Source organism: Hyperolius riggenbachi, chromosome 2, assembly GCF_040937935.1.
Source record: "Hyperolius riggenbachi isolate aHypRig1 chromosome 2, aHypRig1.pri, whole genome shotgun sequence".
NCBI lineage: Eukaryota > Metazoa > Chordata > Amphibia > Anura > Hyperoliidae > Hyperolius > Hyperolius riggenbachi.
In genome coordinates, this window is record NC_090647.1 from 21,345,745 (window position 1) to 21,364,714 (window position 18,970).

Consider the following 18,970-nt stretch of genomic DNA (forward strand, 5'->3'; position numbering starts at 1 on the left):
TGGTGGTGGGGGGGGGTCTTGCCATGTGGTCTCATGAGCTGTGTAGATAGAAGCTGTTGGTGTCAGACAGTAAAACACGAGAGATGCCTGCAGCCACTTGCAGAGAGCCGGGTGCAGAATATTACTGAGATAATTGCAGGTTCTTGGGTGGCAATAAACCCTAATTAGCTAACTACATGTTTGGATTCCTGTACTGAAAACAGTCAGACAATATTGTAATAGGCTGGAGAGAGAAAGTTTCTGTGGCAGGCAAGTTGCTGGAATAGCTTATTAAATATTTATTCAGATGCAGCATATAGTGTATACTGTATTGTAAGTGTGGTCTCTCCTGTGTATTGCAGTGCCCCCTGCTGGTCAGTGTGTAGTATATACTGTACTGTATGTGGGAGTGTGTGTATTGCAGCACCCCCTGCTGTTCTGCATAGACCATAGAGTATATACTGTACTGTATGCAGGAGTGTGTGTATTGCAGCGCCCCCTGCTGGTCAGTGTATAGTATACTGTACTGTATGTGGGAGTGTGTGTATTGCAGCGCCCCCTGGTGGTCAGCGTATAGTATATACTGTACTGTATGTGGGAGTCTGTGTATTGCAGCACCCCCTGATGTTCTGCAGAGAGTATATACTGTACTGTATGTGGGAGTGTGTGTATTGCAGCGCCCCCTGCTGTTCTGCATAGAGTATATACTGTATGTGGGAGTCTGTGTATTGCAGCACCCCCTGCTGTTCTGCATAGAGTATATAATGTACTGTATGTGGGAGTCTGTGTATTGCAGCGCCCCCTGATGTTCTGCATAGAGTATATACTGTACTGTATGTGGGAGTCTGTGTATTGCAGCGCCCCCTGCTGTTCAGCATATATTGTATATACTGTACTGTATGTGGGAGTCTGTGTATTGCAGCTCCCCGTGCTGTTCTGCATAGAGTATATACTGTACTGTATGTGGGAGTCTGTGTATTGCAGCTCCCCGTGCTGTTCTGCATAGAGTATATACTGTACTGTATGTGGGAGTCTGTGTATTGCAGCACCCCCTGCTGTTCTGCATAGAGTATATACTGTACTGTATGTGGGAGTCTGTGTATTGCAGCGCCCCCTGCTGTTCAGCATATGTTGTATATACTGTACTGTATGTGGGAGTCTGTGTATTGCAGCTCCCCGTGCTGTTCTGCATAGAGTATATACTGTACTGTATGTGGGAGTCTGTGTATTGCAGCGCCCCCTGCTGTTCAGCATATATTGTATATACTGTACTGTATGTGGGAGTCTGTGTATTGCAGCGCCCCCTGCTGTTCTGCATAGAGTATATACTGTACTGTATGTGGGAGTCTGTGTATTGCAGCACCCCCTGCTGTTCTGCATAGAGTATATACTGTACTGTATGTGGGAGTCTGTGTATTGCAGCACCCCCTGCTGTTCTGCATAGAGTATATACTGTACTGTATGTGGGAGTCTGTGTATTGCAGCGCCCCCTGCTGTTCAGCATATATTGTATATACTGTACTGTATGTGGGAGTCTGTGTATTGCAGCGCCCCCTGCTGTTCTGCATAGAGTATATACTGTACTGTATGTGGGAGTCTGTGTATTGCAGCGCCCCCTGCTGTTCAGCATATATTGTATATACTGTACTGTATGTGGGAGTCTGTGTATTGCAGCGCCCCCTGCTGTTCTGCATAGAGTATATACTGTACTGTATGTGGGAGTCTGTGTATTGCAGCACCCCCTGCTGTTCTGCATAGAGTATATAATGTACTGTATGTGGGAGTCTGTGTATTGCAGCGCCCCCTGCTGTTCAGCATATATTGTATATACTGTACTGTATGTGGGAGTCTGTGTATTGCAGCTCCCCGTGCTGTTCTGCATAGAGTATATACTGTACTGTATGTGGGAGTCTGTGTATTGCAGCACCCCCTGCTGTTCAGCATAGATTATATATTGTATTGTATGTGGGAGTGTCCTGCTGCCCCCTCTGGTTCTCTCCATCACGCAGTGTGTTTCCCTCCTGCACAGGAAGTGTCCCCCCTCAGAAGGGCATCAGTTCCTGGTTCAGCTGTAAAGGTCTGGGGAAGACATTGGATGAAATGGCCGTCACCATCCCCCATGACATCTACGTGTTCGGGACGCAGGAGAACTCGGTGGCGGACAAGGAGTGGGTGGACTTCCTGCGGGTGATGCTGAAGGAGAGCACGGAGGTGGAGTACCGGCCGGTACGTACCCCACAATGCCAATATAACAGATACTCATATTCTGTCAGTGCACTTTATATAAGTTATCTGCATACCATGAAAGAATCATTGCAGCATCACTGGGTTATTACTGCTGTTCCCTGTGGCACGTAGAGGAAATGGCACCCCCTGTGGGGAATAGGCAAAATGACGCCCCCTGTGGGGAATAGGGGAAATGACACTCCCTGTTGGCACATAGGTGAAATGGTGACCCATGTTGCCTATAGTGGTAGTGGCACCCCCCGTGGGGAATAGGGGAAATTACACTCCCTGTGGCACAAAGTGGAAATGGCACCTCCTGTGGGGAAAAGGAGAGATGGCACCCCTAATGGCACACAGGGAAAATACTGCCCCCTGTGGCACATAGTGGGAATGATACACTTGTGGCACATAGTTGAAATGATGCCTCCTGTGGCACATAGGGGAAATAGCACCCCCTGTGGCACATAGTAGGAATGGTACCCCCTGTGGCACATAGTGGGAGTGGCACCCCCTGTAGCACATAGTGGGGGTGGCAGACCCTGTGGCACATAGTGGTAATCTTCCTCAGTAGTTGGTGGGGTTGATATGCAGCTGTCTTGCAGCGCTTGCTATTAGTGATTTGTATCTCTACAGACAGAATCCCCTCAATAAATGTTTATTAATGCATATAATTTATCCCTCTTTTCCCCTGCAGGTGGCGCTGCAATCCTTGTGGAATATAAAAATCGTTGTCCTGGTTCGGGCAGAACATGAGAATCGGATCACACACATCAGTACGTCCAGCGTGAAGACCGGGATCGCCAACACTCTGGGTGAGCGAGGAGGGAGGGGCATGTACGGTGCACCGTATGGGGAGGGGCTACCTGTATTGCTAGCAGACATTCAGTAGCGCGCTAAAGAAGATTGGGATCGCCAACACTCTGGTAGTGAGGGGCGTGTATGGGGAGGGGCTACCTGTATTCCTAGCAAGTGTTCAGTTGATAGTGCACCCTAACTTGACTTCTCACCTTTGGAGGCACAAGGGGGGGGGGGTATGGAGGAGGGGGGCGTCGTTGCCTAACTGAGCAGTTCTCGATTTGGCTATAGCTTAAGTCATGTCCTTAAAAACTATCTCAGACAGCCCCAATTTACTGTCTGTTCTGCGGAATTGGCCGAACGGATCTGCTCTAACAGATGTTCTGATGTTACGCCCGGCAGTACATCGGTACCAATGGGGTGATCAGTTAGGGTGGCTCCTCCTATTGGCTGGCTCCTTAATCTATCCAGTTTACCAAACGGCTATTTGTTAGTTACCGACAGCTCCAGGCTGGAGATACCGAACATTTCACTTGTTACCACATACTTTAATCTTTGTGACTACCCCAGGAGTTGTTGCTGCAGGTGGGTGGAGCTGGGAACACCAGGTACGGGAGTCCAGCATGCATTGCAAGTGGAATGTTATCGTTTTGTTTATTCCCTGCAGGAAATAAAGGGGCAGTGGGAATCTCCTTCATGTTTAACGGGACCTCGTTCGGTTTTGTGAATTGTCACCTGACGTCCGGCAACGAGAAGACGGCGAGGTGAGTTAGTCTGCGCACTGATTGGTTAATGCTGGTCCATGTCTGCACATAGACACGCCTAGGTGTATACTGTTAAAGGTAATCCAATAACCCTTCTTATAAAAGAACTCAAGGATTCCACTTCGCCAAACTGCAATGTTATCTTCATCGACCCGCGTGGACTTCTGGCATCAGATCACACGAGTGGATCTGTATCCAAACTCACCAACACCAGAAGTGAAACCTATTGTCTGTTCTCTCTTATTATAGTCCTTTGAAATGCTTCCTCCTCTCAGACGGCATCTTCCAATCATTATTGATTCCTGCTACTTCATTTTCTGTCTGGGCGGGCCTGCTGTATAAGTTTCTATTTCCCAGCCAAATTATTATCGAAGTTCCATTTCTCAAGAAATCAGTTCTCCTGGGTTTCTGAGTCGTCACAGGAAAAACTGGTGTAGACCGGTGCTGTGTCTCCTTCAGAAGGCCCTAAAATAACAAAAAATCTCGCCACAATGATTTACTTTTATTATCATAATATACTGAAAAGCTCTTAGTATATAGGAATACAAAGTATAAAGCATACAAACACAATTCAATTATAAAGGCTATATTAATTATTTCCACAATACAGCAGCCCAAAACTGAAAATTACAACTCTATTTAATCTTTTATTTTTTACTACATGGCAATAATTGTCATTGAGTGGCGCCGCAGTACAAAAGGACCTCAGTTCTTGCCTCATTTCCATTCCAATTCTCAAGCTTCATAATCACACTTTTCTTTTTTTTAGGGAAATTACTTAATAAAAATGATTTAAAAAAAAAAAAAAAAAAAATTTTTATAAAGTATCTCCAAAGCAAGAAAAGACGAGATGATGAAGCACCGATGCTGCTATTCAGGGTTTATTGTATCACGTAGGCATAGCAGGCACACCAGAGGTGAAGGGTGAAGGTACCGGCCTAGCAGCCGTTTCGCAGCTACTGCCGCTTTCTCAAAGGCACAACAGGTAACCAGTAGCTGTGAAACGGCGGTTAGGCCGGTACCTTCACCTCTGGTGTGCCTGCTATGCCTACGTGATACAATAAACCCTGAATAGCAGCATCGGTGCTTCATCATCTCGTCTTTTCTTGCTTTGGAGATACTATTTGTTAAAGGGAGCACGGTGGCTGAAGGAGTGTACACGTGGAGTCGAAGGTCAGCTACCCTCTGGTGCCAACCCTGTTTATCTCTCCTTTAATTTTTTATAAAGTTACACTTTTCAGAATTTGAAGAAGGAAAAAAACAAACCAAAAACGTTTTAAAGTGAACCTGAGCTCTTGCACAGGCTAGTTTAGCCTGTGTAATTCCCCCTTATCTGTAACCAATCACATGTTGTAATTAGATCTCTCCACTGTGTCATCTGACTGCCACGGCAGATAAGCTAATTTGAAAGCACAGGCCGTTAACAATATGTCTGTTTCCATGTAAGCAGGAAGTAGAAACTGTGCAGATTTGTATCAGCTGTAACAAAGAAACATTTTTCTGTAAAGGTTATTATGCTGTTGCACATCTCTTAGAGCAGAGAGGATATTCTGTGTTCAGGTCCACTTTAACCTTCTTGGCGGTAATGAAGAGCTCAGTTCGTCCATGACCACCACTGTGCACCGCTCCGGCCCTACTGGGCAGATTTGCAAATTTTTTTCTTTAAAACACGCAGCTAGCACTTTGCTAGCTGCGTGTTGTACGCGCTCGCCGCCGATGCGTCGCTACCCGCCGTGTAACAGGGCCCCTCCCCCGAGACCCCGTGCGCAGCCTGGCCAATCGGTGCCAGGCAGCGCGGAGGGGTGGATCGGGACTCCCTGTGACATCACAACGTCGATGACGTCATTCCGTTCATCGCCATGGCGACGGGGGAAGCCCTAAAGGAAATCCCGTTCAGAACGGGATTTCCGGACAGGCTTGATCGCCGGCGGCGATCGGAGGGATGAGCTGGATGCCGCAGGGAGGAGGGAATCATGTAGCTAGCACTAGGCTTTAAAAAAAAATTGCAAAAAATACTGCTGCGCCGCCACCCTGGCGCAACCAATAGAACGCCAGGGTGGTTAAAACAAATTAAAGAAATAAATGCTGATTTGTTTTTGTGGTATTTTTAGCAAGGAAAGGATCATTTTAAAAGAGTATTTTAAGCACTGCTTTTAAAAATATAAAAAAATGGCAGAAAATGAGAAAAGACAGATTTGGTTGGGATGGACAATGAGATGCAAATATTGCATTTTTTATTCAAATTTATGTAGTTTGCAAATGGACCAACCAGATTCCACCTTGGCGGGATACGATTGGTCCATTTTGACTACATACATTTGCAAACCAACTGGGACATATCAGGATACAGTGTGAGATGTTAAATTATCAGTTTGTGTTTTCCCCCTAGGGATGCTGTATTTTGGTATCATGGTGCATCGTCAGGGACAGACACTCATTGCAGCGTCAGTAAATCAGCCCTGATGTATACCTTCATCCTGTAACTGTAGGGGGGTCATAGGGTCACCTTGCAGCCAATCAGATCACAGGAAATAAATGCGGTCTCTGTGTATTTCCTCCTTTCTACCGATCACAGGCGGAACCAGAATTATCTGGACATCCTGCGGTTATTGTCGCTCGGGGACAAGCAGCTCAACTCCTTTGACATCTCCCTCCGATTCACTCACCTCTTCTGGTTCGGAGACTTGAATTATCGGCTGGACATGGATGTGCAGGTGAGGCGGCCATCTTGTTTCTCGGAGACTTCCTCTGTGGACTGATGGGGTTTCCACAAACACCGGTGTAGGGCTTATGAGTCGGGCTCTGGGTGGTGCCAGTAAAAAAATAAAAAACTATCAGTACTTTACTATGCACTACCCAGCACCCATCCTCACCTGATCCTCCCCTCCTAATGCCTACAACTAATCCAACCCCCCCCCCCCCCCCCCCCCCCCCGCGCTTTCAAGTGCCTAAAACTAACCTTCTCCTACTAATTTCTAACACTAACCCCAAGTTAGGCCCAGTGCACACCAAAAATCTCTAGCAGATCCGCAAAACGCTAGCGGTGTTTGAAGCAGATTTCAGAGCGATTCTAGGCATGTTTGGAGAGATTTTCTAAACATGCTTAGCGTTTTTTGGAGCGTTTTTGTGTAGCAGATTTCATATATTGTTACAGTAAAGCTGTTACAGAACAGCTTCTGTAACAAAAACGCCTAGAAAACCGCCCTGATCTAGCACTTTGCAGAGCGGTTTTCCACTTTCCTATACTTAAACATTGAGGCAGAAACGCCTCAGAAATCTAAAAAATGCTGCAGGACCCAAGTTTGCATTTGTGGAAAAAACGATCCGCTCTGATGTGCACCAGCCCATTCACTTTCATTAGCCAAGCGGGTTTCCGCCTGCAAGCGTTTAAAAAACCGCTCCAGAACCGCTCTGGTGTGCACCAGCCCAAACATATTGCCCAGCAAGCTCATTGTGAAGCAGAACTCCCAGGAGTGTGTAAGGGGCTGAAAGGGACCAAAAAGCCTCCTTAATAAAAATGCTATGAACAGAAGTTTCCCTTGAAACAGAAGGTGTTTGTTGTGATAATTCAGGTTGGAGTGAACTCTGAGGTGCCCTGCAATGCATCACTGCTGACAGATGCAAATCCCCCATTGTTGTCCCTGATAAACACACCTCCAGAACCGCTGGAATGCAATGATGTGTCAGCTTGTTAATATGTACAGAGCCATAATATCCAACATGCATACAGACTGACCACTCCAACTCACTGTTTTTTTTTTGTTTTGTTTTTTTTTTGCTTTCCTGACCCCTGCTGTAAGACAGCAGGGGCCCTGAACTCTGGGCTTAAGGACGCATGCCCGGGAAGAATGGCGATGCATTGTACACCGCCACAAAACCGGGCATGCAGCGCCCTCTGAGTCCTTCGCAAAGGGAAGGACCCCTTAGGCTTCTCCCCCCTCTGAGCAAGAGCTCAGAGGGTTGGAGAGCCCGTATCCCCTTGCCAGAGGCTCGGGGGGGCTTGGGCCCTCTCCTGCCCAAAGGCACGAGAGGACCCCCTGCCCCAGTTGTTGCCAACTGGGTTCATGTAACTAAGTCTTCCGGGAGGGAGATGCCCAAAGTGCAGCCCAAGGTAAGAACCTGTGGCCTCACAATGTGCGTGTCCCTGCCGGCTTTTAACTGTGGGTCTTTGGCTCTGGCCCCGAGGAGAACCTCTGTTTGTCCAACTCACTGTTTGGTCACCTGATTACTGATAATTGACTCAGGTGTCTATTAGATGTCCATAGCTCCCAACTGTCCCTCTTTCGGAGGGACAGTCCCTCTTTGGGAGCCCTGTCCCTCTTTCTATGTAAATATATATATTTCTCTACTAAAAATGTGTTTAATTGACTCTAAACTTTATTCCCATCCTTTAACTTGATATATTACTAATTTTAAAATGTTACTATGAAGGAAAATGAACCGGGATAGAAAGGACCAGTGAGTTTTCCCAGGGGTGGGGCAGTGTGTGGGTGGGGCAGTGTGTGTGGGTGGGGCCAGTATGAGTCCTGTGCGGGGATTCAGGAAGTGCACGATAAATTCTGTGCTTTCCCCTCCCCCCGGCAGGAAATCCTGAACTACATCAGCCGGAAGGAGTTTGAGCCGCTGCTGAAGGTGGATCAGCTGAACCTGGAGAAAGAGAAGAACAAGATATTCCTGAGATTCAGTAAGTCTCACATCGTGTACCGAAATATACTGATTCAAGCTCTTCTATTTAATGGCAAATTCCATAAAAGGTCATTGAGATGCTAATATTCCAGAAGATGCAGATTTCATGGAAAGGTAAGCCTTGCACACACTTTCAATTATTATCGGCCAATCACTGACCAATTTTACCCCGTCCATGCTTATCTACATAATCTGCTCGTAGTATTCAATATCTGTTGACCCTCATATTACATGGAGGTGGTAACATTGAACAGTGATTGGTCAATCGTAATTGAAAGTGTGTACCAGGCTGTATGCAACTTGACATCAGACCAATCCAATGCAACAACTGACATTTCTGAGTGTCCCAATTCCAATCTACAGTAAAGGTGGCCATACACTGGTCGATTTGCCATCAGATCGACCAACAGATAGATCCCTCTCTGATTCCCCCCCCCCCCCCCCGGCATACATTACCTGCTCCGTCCGGCGCGACTCCCCCTCTGTCCCCGCAGCTTCTTCTCCGCGCTGGTCTCCGGTCCAGCTGGCTTGTCTTCACTGAAATTCCTGTCCGGGGGACGTTTAAACAGTAGAGGGCGCTCTACTGTTTAAACTTCCTGCCGGGACAGGAAGTTCAATGAAGCAGCAGCCGGTCCGGAGACCAGCGCGGAGAAGAAGCCGCGGGGACACAGGGGGAGTCGCGCCGGACGGAGCAGGTAATGTATTGCTGCTAGCGTTGGTCGTTGGGCATTCGAACGCCGCTATCGACGCACTCCCGACCCGCCGGCGATCGAGGGAAATCTTCCACACGGACGGATCGACGGGAATCGACGTGAACGATTGATTTTGGACGGAAATCGATCGTTCTGTCAGTGTTTGCGCACCGATTTCACAGCAGATTCGATCTCAGTGATCGAATCTGCTGTATATCGGCGGCAAAATCGTTAGGTGTATGGGCAGCTTAACATTTCACATTAATTTGCATCAACTCTATTATTAGCATCTAATGGACCATCCCTGGCCTCTGGATAACATTTGTCATTTATAACTTTGGGGGGGGGGGGGGGGGGGGGGGGGATAATTTTCATCCTTTAGATGTTTCAGCTAGAAAAAAAAGCTCCCTGGACCATAGAATGGGTGGGTGCTGCCTGGTTACCATTACTAGATCGCTGGACAATATTTCCTCCATTCTTCCCAATTTTCCATAGCAGATACAAGCAAAGGTTGAGGACGTTCAACAATTAAAGACATTTTTATCACAACATGAAATGGTCCAGTTTCAAATACTGGTATATATTTTTTTTCCATTCCTCAGTATGACCCCTTTTTTCTGCTTTATGTCTGCTACTCACCATGCAATTTCTGGTCAGACAGACGGATCAAATCGGTTATTTCCAACAGGTCCAATCTGATCTCCGATAGTTTTTCTGATTGATTTCATTTAGAAGTGATCAGAAAAACGGTCAGATCGGAGCTGTTGAAAATATTTGATTTGACCATCAATCTGGAGGGAAATTGTATGGTGTGTAGCAGACATTAGGCTCCGCATTTTAAAGTTTGTTTCATTAGAATTGAACACAAAGGAGAGGGAATTGAATGCCACCCACCACCCAAAACATTGGCTGAGTTATTATTGGGCTGGATATGCCAAACAATGTCCTGTTTCCTCCTCTCTCCCCTTTCAGCTTATCATCCTGCAGTTATTATATGAGTAGATGAGAGCTTTAAAGTGGGATAAAACTCCATATTAACTGAAAAAAAAACCCAAATCCAATAAGAATTTACTTGTTTAGCATTCACCGTCAAATTTAGGAGAAATGTTATATGAAAAAAAGAAAATAACATTTCTGCTGGTTTCCATCTTTACTGTTTTTCTGTGATGATAAAAGTGTCATCACATCACATGCTGTTTACTTTTTCTTTCTAACCCAGCTCAGTGTTAATTTCCCTCTCTACTGCTACAGCTAACTGTCCCTCCCATAGCAAATCTCACCTAGGCAACAAGCTTACATCATTGTGTAATCTGTTCAAAGGGAGGAGGGGTCAATTACCTTCAGTTAATAGTGTCTTTATCTTATCTGACACGGGAAGCTTTCTGTTATTTTCCCAAAATCCCAATGGCACTGCACAGCTATTGCATTGTTTGATTTTTGGAGTGACAGCTGGTAAACTGATCATGCTTATGTCTGTATGCAGGTGAGGAAGAGATCAGCTATCCCCCCACTTATCGCTACGAGAGGGGGTCCCGGGACACCTATGTGTGGCACAAGCACAAGCCCACGGGGGTAAGGAATGCGTTTTCCTGTCTTATAATGATCTGTTACCGTGTACAGCTCTGTCCCAGGAATCTGTGCATCCTGCAGTGGCGGGGGACTGCCTTATCCTGGCATAATCAAGATAGCATACCTCTTATTGCCACAGCACATCTCTGCATCCTGCAGTGGCGGGGGACTGCCTTATCCTGGCATAATGAAGATAGCATACCTCTTATTTACACATCTCTGCTGAATAAGGCAGCTATCTGCTTCTGTGGCCGCCAGTTGCCAACATAACCGATATCCCAATCTTCCTTCTTCCTAATTTACTTGCTGAAATTTATCACAGGTGGTGATATCTTTGGAGAGATAATATTCAAAAGAATGGCCTGCGGCCTACAGGTCAAAACTTTTATAATAATGGTCCTATCAGGGTTAAGGGGTCGGAGTTAACTTATTAGTAGGTTGCCATGGAGACGCACCAGGAAAGGAAGATTACCGTTAGGTAAGTATACCATTTTCCGTTATCAAGGAAGAATGGAGTTACTGGGCAGGACATACTTAGAGAGCGCTGCAAAATATAATTTTTTTTAGCTTATTATCTCTTTGACATCCACATCTGGCTGAAAACTGGAACTGGATAAAAGGATGTTTGTAGGGCTGCTGTATACAGTATAGGTATTCCCGTAATGAGAATGGGAGTCTGAAGTCTGACGTGATTGGCTGTTTTGCAGGTCCGGACGAATGTCCCCTCCTGGTGTGACCGCATCCTGTGGAAGTCCTACCCGGAAACGCACATCATCTGCAACTCGTACGGTGAGCGCAGGCCACTGATTGGCTCTTTCCTGCAATGAAATTGCGCCTCCCCCCAACCCAACCAATACTAATAGGTAGCCCGATGTGTCCCCCAGTATTATGTAGCCAGATGTGCCCTCAATATAAGGACAGAGCTGTCATCCCCAGTATAAGTAGCCAGAGGTGCCCAGTATAAGTAGCCAGAGGTGCCCAGTGTAAGTAGCCCTCCCCTCAGTTAAAAGACCACTATCGCGAAAAAAAAGTAGGCAGTTAAAATCTGACAGAACCGACAGGTTTTGGGCCAGTCCATCTCCTCATGGGGGATTCTCACAGTTTTCTGTGTTTTCAACAGCATTTCCTGAACTGCAGTTTAACTGCCAAAATAGTAAGATACCAGCCAGCCTCCCTACTCACTTGTACACTATTTTGTTGTTTAGACTTTGCAAAAGGAAATGCTGGAAACAAAGAAAACCCTGAGAATCCCCCATGAGGAGATGGACTGGCTCAAAACCTCTCAGTACTTCAGTTCTGTCAGATTTTAACTGACTACTTTTTTCGCGATAGTGGTCCTTAAAGGTAGTGAGGGTGTCCCCAGTTTGTGCTGTAAGTGGCGCGGTCAGAGCAGGGCTGGGGTGTGTGTAGACCTATAATGCTGCCTATGGGTAACCAGGGTGGGGAGAGTTGTATGGGGAGCACCTCCCAAAGTCAGCTCAGTTATACTCAAAGTGACTAATTGAGTAGGTGTTGAAGGGAGTGACCAGGCGCTCCTCTCAGTATCAAGGGATAGGTTTGGTTCCTGAGCAGCAATCAGGATCTGATAGGAGGGGAATCCTCTAACATATACTCCATGGGCCCTGGAGGACGTTTACCAGGAGGGAAGTCAGTTGAGGTTGTTGGCTGTACTATCTAGCTGCCTGGGCAGCGCTGTCCTCGCTCCTAGCTCAGTAAATCTCTCCCGTGCTTTCATGGCTGACAATACAATGATCCCGGTATTTTATTTATTGTTTTATTATTGATTATTGTATTTACAAAGCGCCAACTTATTACGCAGCGCGGCCGCTGCACAATAAATAGGGATACATTCTATGTAAACATGAGGTGACAGAGAGGTAGATACAACATCCCATACATCCAAAAACAGCGGTGGGGAATTGGGGCGCAGGTTGAAGCCGTAAAAAACGGCTCACCCTGCTCCTGCAAAAGTCCCGGCGGCGATAATTACTCTTCCCCCTCCAGGCCGCCATGGACTCGGAAGAGATGCAATTTTGGCTGAATTGCACTGTGTTTTTCATCATTTGGGCTCTGTCTTTTGCCACCGCCCAAATAACCATCTGAGCGGCGCTATAACCGTAATTCACATTACAGCCTATGGCGATACCCAGATGTCCGGCGCCCTTTTTGCCTGCCTCGGCAAATAATATAAGATACATGATCATGCGATTTTACTCAGACCCAGCAATTGCAGTCCGAGTCAGTCCATTGGAAGGGTGCCATTGGTGGGGTCACATGATCAAGGAGGACACACCAGGATGGGGGACCCTGCCAAAGGCTTACAATCTAAGAGGGGGTACAATTAGTGAGTATTTCTCTGCTAGTAATGTCACCTGTATGACAGTCGTTCCTCTCTGGGTTCTAACTTTGCATTTCATGCTTCTCAGGGTGCACCGATGACATCATGACCAGCGACCATTCCCCGGTGTTTGCCTCCTTTGAAGTCGGTGTGACATCACAGTTTGTCTCCAAAAAAGGTAATAAGCAGAGATGGCCAGCCCTGGATTGCAAGAAAACATCATGCAAATCATATGCAGATTGGGAATGGGCAAACCAAAATCAGTAGAAAGTGTACCTGATTGCAAACTGCATACGATTTGCGTTATATTTGCATGCACCATCTGTAGTAATCAGACGGGAACATTTTATGACTGTGTGCAGTTTCTGTTGTATTGTCCTTGCCCCAGGAGCTTATACTCTTCTATCAGCAGGTCTCCTGAAGCCGTCAGATCAGGCCTACATTGAGTTTGAGAGCATTGAAGCCATTGTGAAGACAGCCAGCAGGACGAAGTTCTTCATCGAGTTTTATTCTGGATGTTTGGAAGGTGAGCGCCCCTCCTTGTGGACACAATGGTAATGTGCAGCCTGAGTGTAACTCCTATACCTGCATAGTATTATTTTTAGGGATGGTCCTGCCTAGGAAAACTCATGGAGAAGCATGTGACCAGTTTGATCAGCTGATAGATTTGTAAGGTTCTGATTTGCTGGTCCTGATCATGTGTTAAACCAGAGGTTTACAAATCTATCAGCTGATCAAACTGATCACATGCTTCTCCATGAGTTCTCCTAGGCAGGGCCATCCCTAATTATTTTCTACTTTTTGTATAAAGTAATGATCAAAACGTTTTTCCAATCTAGTCTTAGTTCAGCCTAATTAATCAGCTCCTAGTTAATTAATCATCAGATTGCAAATCCGAACTCAGTGTGAGATTTGTCACCCGGTTTATGTTGGGGGTCACCAGTCTATGGGCGTGACTTCCCTTCTGTGTATGATGACATAACAGCTGTTGGCGTTTTGTCTTCTTATATCAGAGTATAAGAAGAGCAGTGAGAACGACAGTCAGAGCATCGACAACGTCAACTTCCTGAAGGTGCAGTGGTCTTCCCGCCAGCTCCCCACGGTGAGTGCCTTGTGTGGCCAGGAGTAAAACCTACAATTATCAGGGACTGTTCAGATTATTCTGCAAAAGCCAAATTCACAATCCAAGGAAGTATATATATTTTTTCACTGTTCAGCCACCTCAATTCCCCCCCCCCCCCCAACTTGCCTTTATAACCTACAGTGGTGTGAAAGACTATTTGCCCCCTTCCTGATTTCTTATTCTTTTGCATGTTTGTCACACTTAAATGTTTCTGCTCATCAAAAACCGTTAACAATTAGTCAAAGATAACATAATTGAACACAAAATGCAGTTTTAAAAGATGGTTTTTATTATTTAGTAAGAAAAAAAACTCAAAACCTACATGCCCCTGTGTGAAAAAGTGATTGCCCCCCCTTGTTAAAAAATAACTTAACTGTGGTTTATCACACCTGAGTTCAATTTCTGTAGTCATCCCCAGGCCTGATTACTGCCCCACCTGTTTCAATCAAGAAATCACTTAAATAGGAGCTATCTGACACAGAGAAGTAGACCAAAAGCACCTCAAAAGCTAGACATCATGCCAAGATCCAAAGAAATTCAGGAACAAATGAGAACAAAAGTACTGTAATTGAGATCTATCAGTCTGGTAAAGGTTATAAAGCCATTTCTAAAGCTTTGGGACTCCAGCGAACCACAGTGAGAGCCATTATCCACAAATGGCAAAAACATGGAACAGTGATGAACCTTCCCAGGAGTGGCCGGCCGACCAAAATTACCCCAAAAGCGCAGAGAAAACTCATCCAAGAGGCCACAAAAGACCCCAGGACAACATCTAAAGAACTGCAGGCCTCAATTAAGGTCAGTGTTCACGACTCCACCATGAGAAAGAGACTGGGCAAAAACAGCCTGCATGGCAGATATCCAAGGCGCAAACCACTTTTAAGCAAAAAACATTAAAGGGACTCCGAGCTCACAATAAAAAAGAAAGTTGAACTCACCTGGGGCTTTCTCCAGCCCAGTGCTGGTCGGGAGGTCCCACGACGGCGTCCTGGCTCCTCTCCAACACCCCGATCCGGAATGGCTGACAGGCCGCAGCCCGGGCGACACTCTCCCGAGTGTCGGGCTGCTCCTTCCGCGTATGACGCGAATGACGTCACACGCCGGCCGCCTCGTGTCATCACGGCGGCCGGCGTGAAAGTACTGCGCATGCGCGATTAAAGCGCGCATGCGCAGTACTTTCACGCCGGCCGCCGTGATAACGCGAGGCGGCCCTTCGTGTGACGTCATCCGCGTCATACGCGGAAGGAGCAGCCCGACACTCGGGAGAGTGTCGCCCGGGCTGCGGCCTGTCAGCCATTCCGGATCGGGGTGTTGGAGAGGAGCCAGGACGCCGTCGTGGGACCTCCCGACCAGCACTGGGCTGGAGAAAGCCCCAGGTGAGTTCAACTTTCTTTTTTATTGTGAGCTCGGAGTCCCTTTAACCTCCTGAGCGGTCTGGACGAGCTCAGCTCGTCCATCACCGCCGGAGGCTGCCGCTCAGGCCCTGCTGGGCCGATTTTTATCAAATAAAGTGCAGCACACGCAGCCGGCACTTTGCCAGCCGCGTGTGCTGCCTGATCGCCGCCGCTCTGCGGCGATTCGCCGCGAGCAGCGGCGAAAGAGGGCCCCCCTAGCCGCCTGAGCCCTGCGCAGCCGGAACAAAAAGTTCCGGCCAGCGCTAAGGGCTGGATCGGAGGCGGCTGACGTCGGCTGACGTCGGCTGACGTCGATGACGTCACTCCGCTCGTCGCTATGGCGACGATATAAGCAAAACAAGGAAGGCCGCTCATTGCGGCCTTCCTTGTTTATTCTGGGCGCCGGAGGCGATCGGAAGATCGCCTCCGGAGCGCCCTCTAGTGGGCTTTCATGCAGCCAACTTTCAGTTGGCTGCATGAAATAGTTTTTTTTTTATTTAAAAAAAACCCTCCCGCAGCCACCCTGGCGATTTAATCAGAACGCCAGGGTGGTTAAGGCTCGTCTCAATTTTGCTAAAAAAAATCTCAATGATTGCCAAGACTGGACCGACGAGACAAAAGTTGAACTTTTTGGAAGGTGCATGTCCCATTACATCTGGCGTAGAAGTAGCACAGCATTTCAGCAAAAGAACATCATACCAACAGTAAAATATGGTGGTGGTAGTGTGATGGTCTGGGGTTGTTTTGCTGCTTCAGGACCTGGAAGGCTTGCTGTGATAGATGGAACCATGAATTCTACTGTCTACCAAAAAATCCTGAAGGAGAATGTCCGGCCATCTGTTCGTCAACTCAAGCTGAAGCGATCTTGGGTGCTGCAGCAGGACAATGACCCAAAACACACCAGCAAATCCACCTCTGAATGGCTGAAGAAAAACAAAATGAAGACTTTGGAGTGGCCTAGTCAAAGTCCTGACCTAAATCCTATTGAGATGTTGTGGCATGACCTTAAAAAGGCGGTTCATGCTAGAAAACCCTCAAATAAAGCTGAATTACAACAATTCTGCAAAGATGAGTGGGCCAAAATTCCTCCAGAGCGCTGTAAAAGACTCGTTGCAAGTTATCGCAAACGCTTGATTGCAGTTATTGCTGCTAAGGGTGGCCCAACCAGTTATTAGGTTCAGGGGGCAATTTCTTTTTCACACAGAGCCATGTAGGTTTTGAGTTTTTTTTCTCACTAAATAATAAAAACCATCATTTAAAACTGCATTTTGTGTTCAATTATGTTATCTTTGACTAATAGTTAACGGTTTTTGATGAGCAGAAACATTTAAGTGTGACAAACATGCAAAAGAATAAGAAATCAGGAAGGGGGCAAATAGTTTTTCACACCACTGTATATATTACATAGTTAAGTTGGGTGAAAAAAGTCATATATAATCCCCACCACCAAAATCCCACCATAGTCACATTGGCACTTTCATTTTTGCGTCATGTGACCAGCCCTCGGAAAGCAGAGTCTCTGAATTCTCCGCGCACCAGCACTGGAGTCACGCCCCATCTTTAGACCACTCCTCCTTTCCATTGGGAACAGTGAGAGGCAGGTTCAGGGACAGACGACTCCTCCCACAACCCCTCTTTCTGTGGTATTACCCAGAAGCCCCTGTGGCAGTCCCCCGATGCCACTACAACTAGTTCTGGTAGAAGACTATTCCAGATTTTTTCATCCATACACTGTAACACATTTCTCATAGAGTAGCTGTTGATTGGGTAAAACTGAGAAATCAGTCAAAGTCTATTAAAGTGGACCTGAACTCTTGCTCAGGACAGAAGGAAAACATAGAGAGATGCACCCCGTATGTATTAAGAGAGTTTAGCCTGTCTAATTCCCCCTCATCTGTGACTAATCACAAGCTGTAATTTGATCTCTCAGCTGTGTCAGCTCAGGACTCTTATCTGCCTCAGCAGAGCAGCTAATTGGTAAACACAGGATGTTAACCCCATGTCTGCTTCCATGAGAGCAGGAAGTAGGAACACTGCAGATTTATTGCAGGATTTCTATCAGTTGTGAAGGTGGCCACACACCATACAATTTTTGAAATATCTGTTTTATTCAAGAATTGCAATCAATTTTTCTATCGAGTAATGTACTGCGGTAAAACCATTAATATTTCTCTGTTGATTTTTGATCGAGGAAATGTCCGCTGTGTTCCGGGGCCAGCATATTGTGTTTAGTGTAAGCTTTTCTCAGCCGTCATATGGGGGCTGGGGTCATATCGGCAGGAAGCCAGATAACCTAGCAGTGCATTATGGGATGTGGGAGGAAACCAGAGTGCCCACAGGAAACCCACACTGACACGACAACACACAATCTCAGTGCAGAGACCAGCCTGATTTTTCTATTAGATTTTACCGCCATTCCAGGTGCACTGAAAAATGTGAAGCTTTTTGTTTTATTTGACTGAGAAATCTGACCAAACTTCCAGGGTATTTTTGAGCTCTCACTAAATATTATAAATGGGAAAGTTTGGATGTTTGTTACTCAATCACGCAACAGTGGCTGATCAGATGTGAATGAAATTTGGCACACACATAGTACAGTACCTGGAATAACATATAGGATACTTTTTATCCCAATAACCAAAAAGGGGGCGGAGACACATACACATGTCACTGGGAAAATGTAAACTGCAGCCATTCTTACACTGTTAATGGCAGGGTTCTCAAACTTTGCACAGTTGGTCACTGGGTGACTGGGATTAATATTCAGAAAAGTGGGTGGAGCCTACAACAGCCAATCAAAATTCACCTATTGATTTTCAAGGAGAATATTTAATTGCTGCCATTCTTGCACTGTTAATGGCACAAGCCTCAAACCTGCTACAGTTAGTCATTGGGTGTCTGGGGTTCAAATTCAGAAAAGGGGGTGGAGCCACAGACAGCCAATCAGATTTGTTTCATTTAAATGCAAATTATTGATGCCAAAGACCACAAAGCTCACAAGCTTGGTCATTGAGTAATTGTGTGTTAGGCTGCATTTCCACTTGTGCGGTGCGAATCGCCACGATAAAAATTCGCATGCGGATGCGAAATTCGCATGCGGGACCATGCGAATTTTCATATGGATGACGATGTATGCGAATTTAACTATGGCAGTGCTGGTGTGCTTTTCCATTGTTTCCATGCGAATTCGCATGAAAATTCACATACCCAAACCTCATGCGAATTTCCTATTAAATACATTGTATGCGATTCGCATAGCGGTATGCGGTATGCGAATTCTGATGGCTCTGCCATGCGAATTTTTCCTGCACAGAAAAACGCAAAAGAATCCTGACAAGTGAAAACAGTCCCATTCACTTGTATTGCTATGCGAATTTGCATGTGAAAAACGCATGCGAATTCGC

The 18,970-nt window shown here is 46.3% G+C and overlaps 1 protein-coding gene across 2 annotated transcripts in view; it reads left to right on the forward strand.

Moving 5' to 3' along the window:
* INPPL1 (inositol polyphosphate phosphatase like 1) overlaps positions 1–18,970 on the forward strand; it is a 142,626-nt gene that overhangs the window by 98,668 nt on the left and 24,988 nt on the right. The window contains exons 12-21 of one of the 2 annotated variants that reach the window (XM_068266559.1): positions 2,009–2,205; positions 2,900–3,017; positions 3,668–3,764; positions 6,340–6,478; positions 8,349–8,448; positions 10,626–10,714; positions 11,419–11,500; positions 13,138–13,227; positions 13,462–13,575; positions 14,063–14,151. In XM_068266559.1, coding sequence (XP_068122660.1) covers positions 2,009–2,205; positions 2,900–3,017; positions 3,668–3,764; positions 6,340–6,478; positions 8,349–8,448; positions 10,626–10,714; positions 11,419–11,500; positions 13,138–13,227; positions 13,462–13,575; positions 14,063–14,151 — 1,115 coding nt within the window. Of the gene's footprint in view, positions 1–2,008; positions 2,206–2,899; positions 3,018–3,667; positions 3,765–6,339; positions 6,479–8,348; positions 8,449–10,625; positions 10,715–11,418; positions 11,501–13,137; positions 13,228–13,458; positions 13,576–14,062; positions 14,152–18,970 lie in introns of both variants that reach the window. The other variant, XM_068266558.1, reaches the window with a different exon arrangement.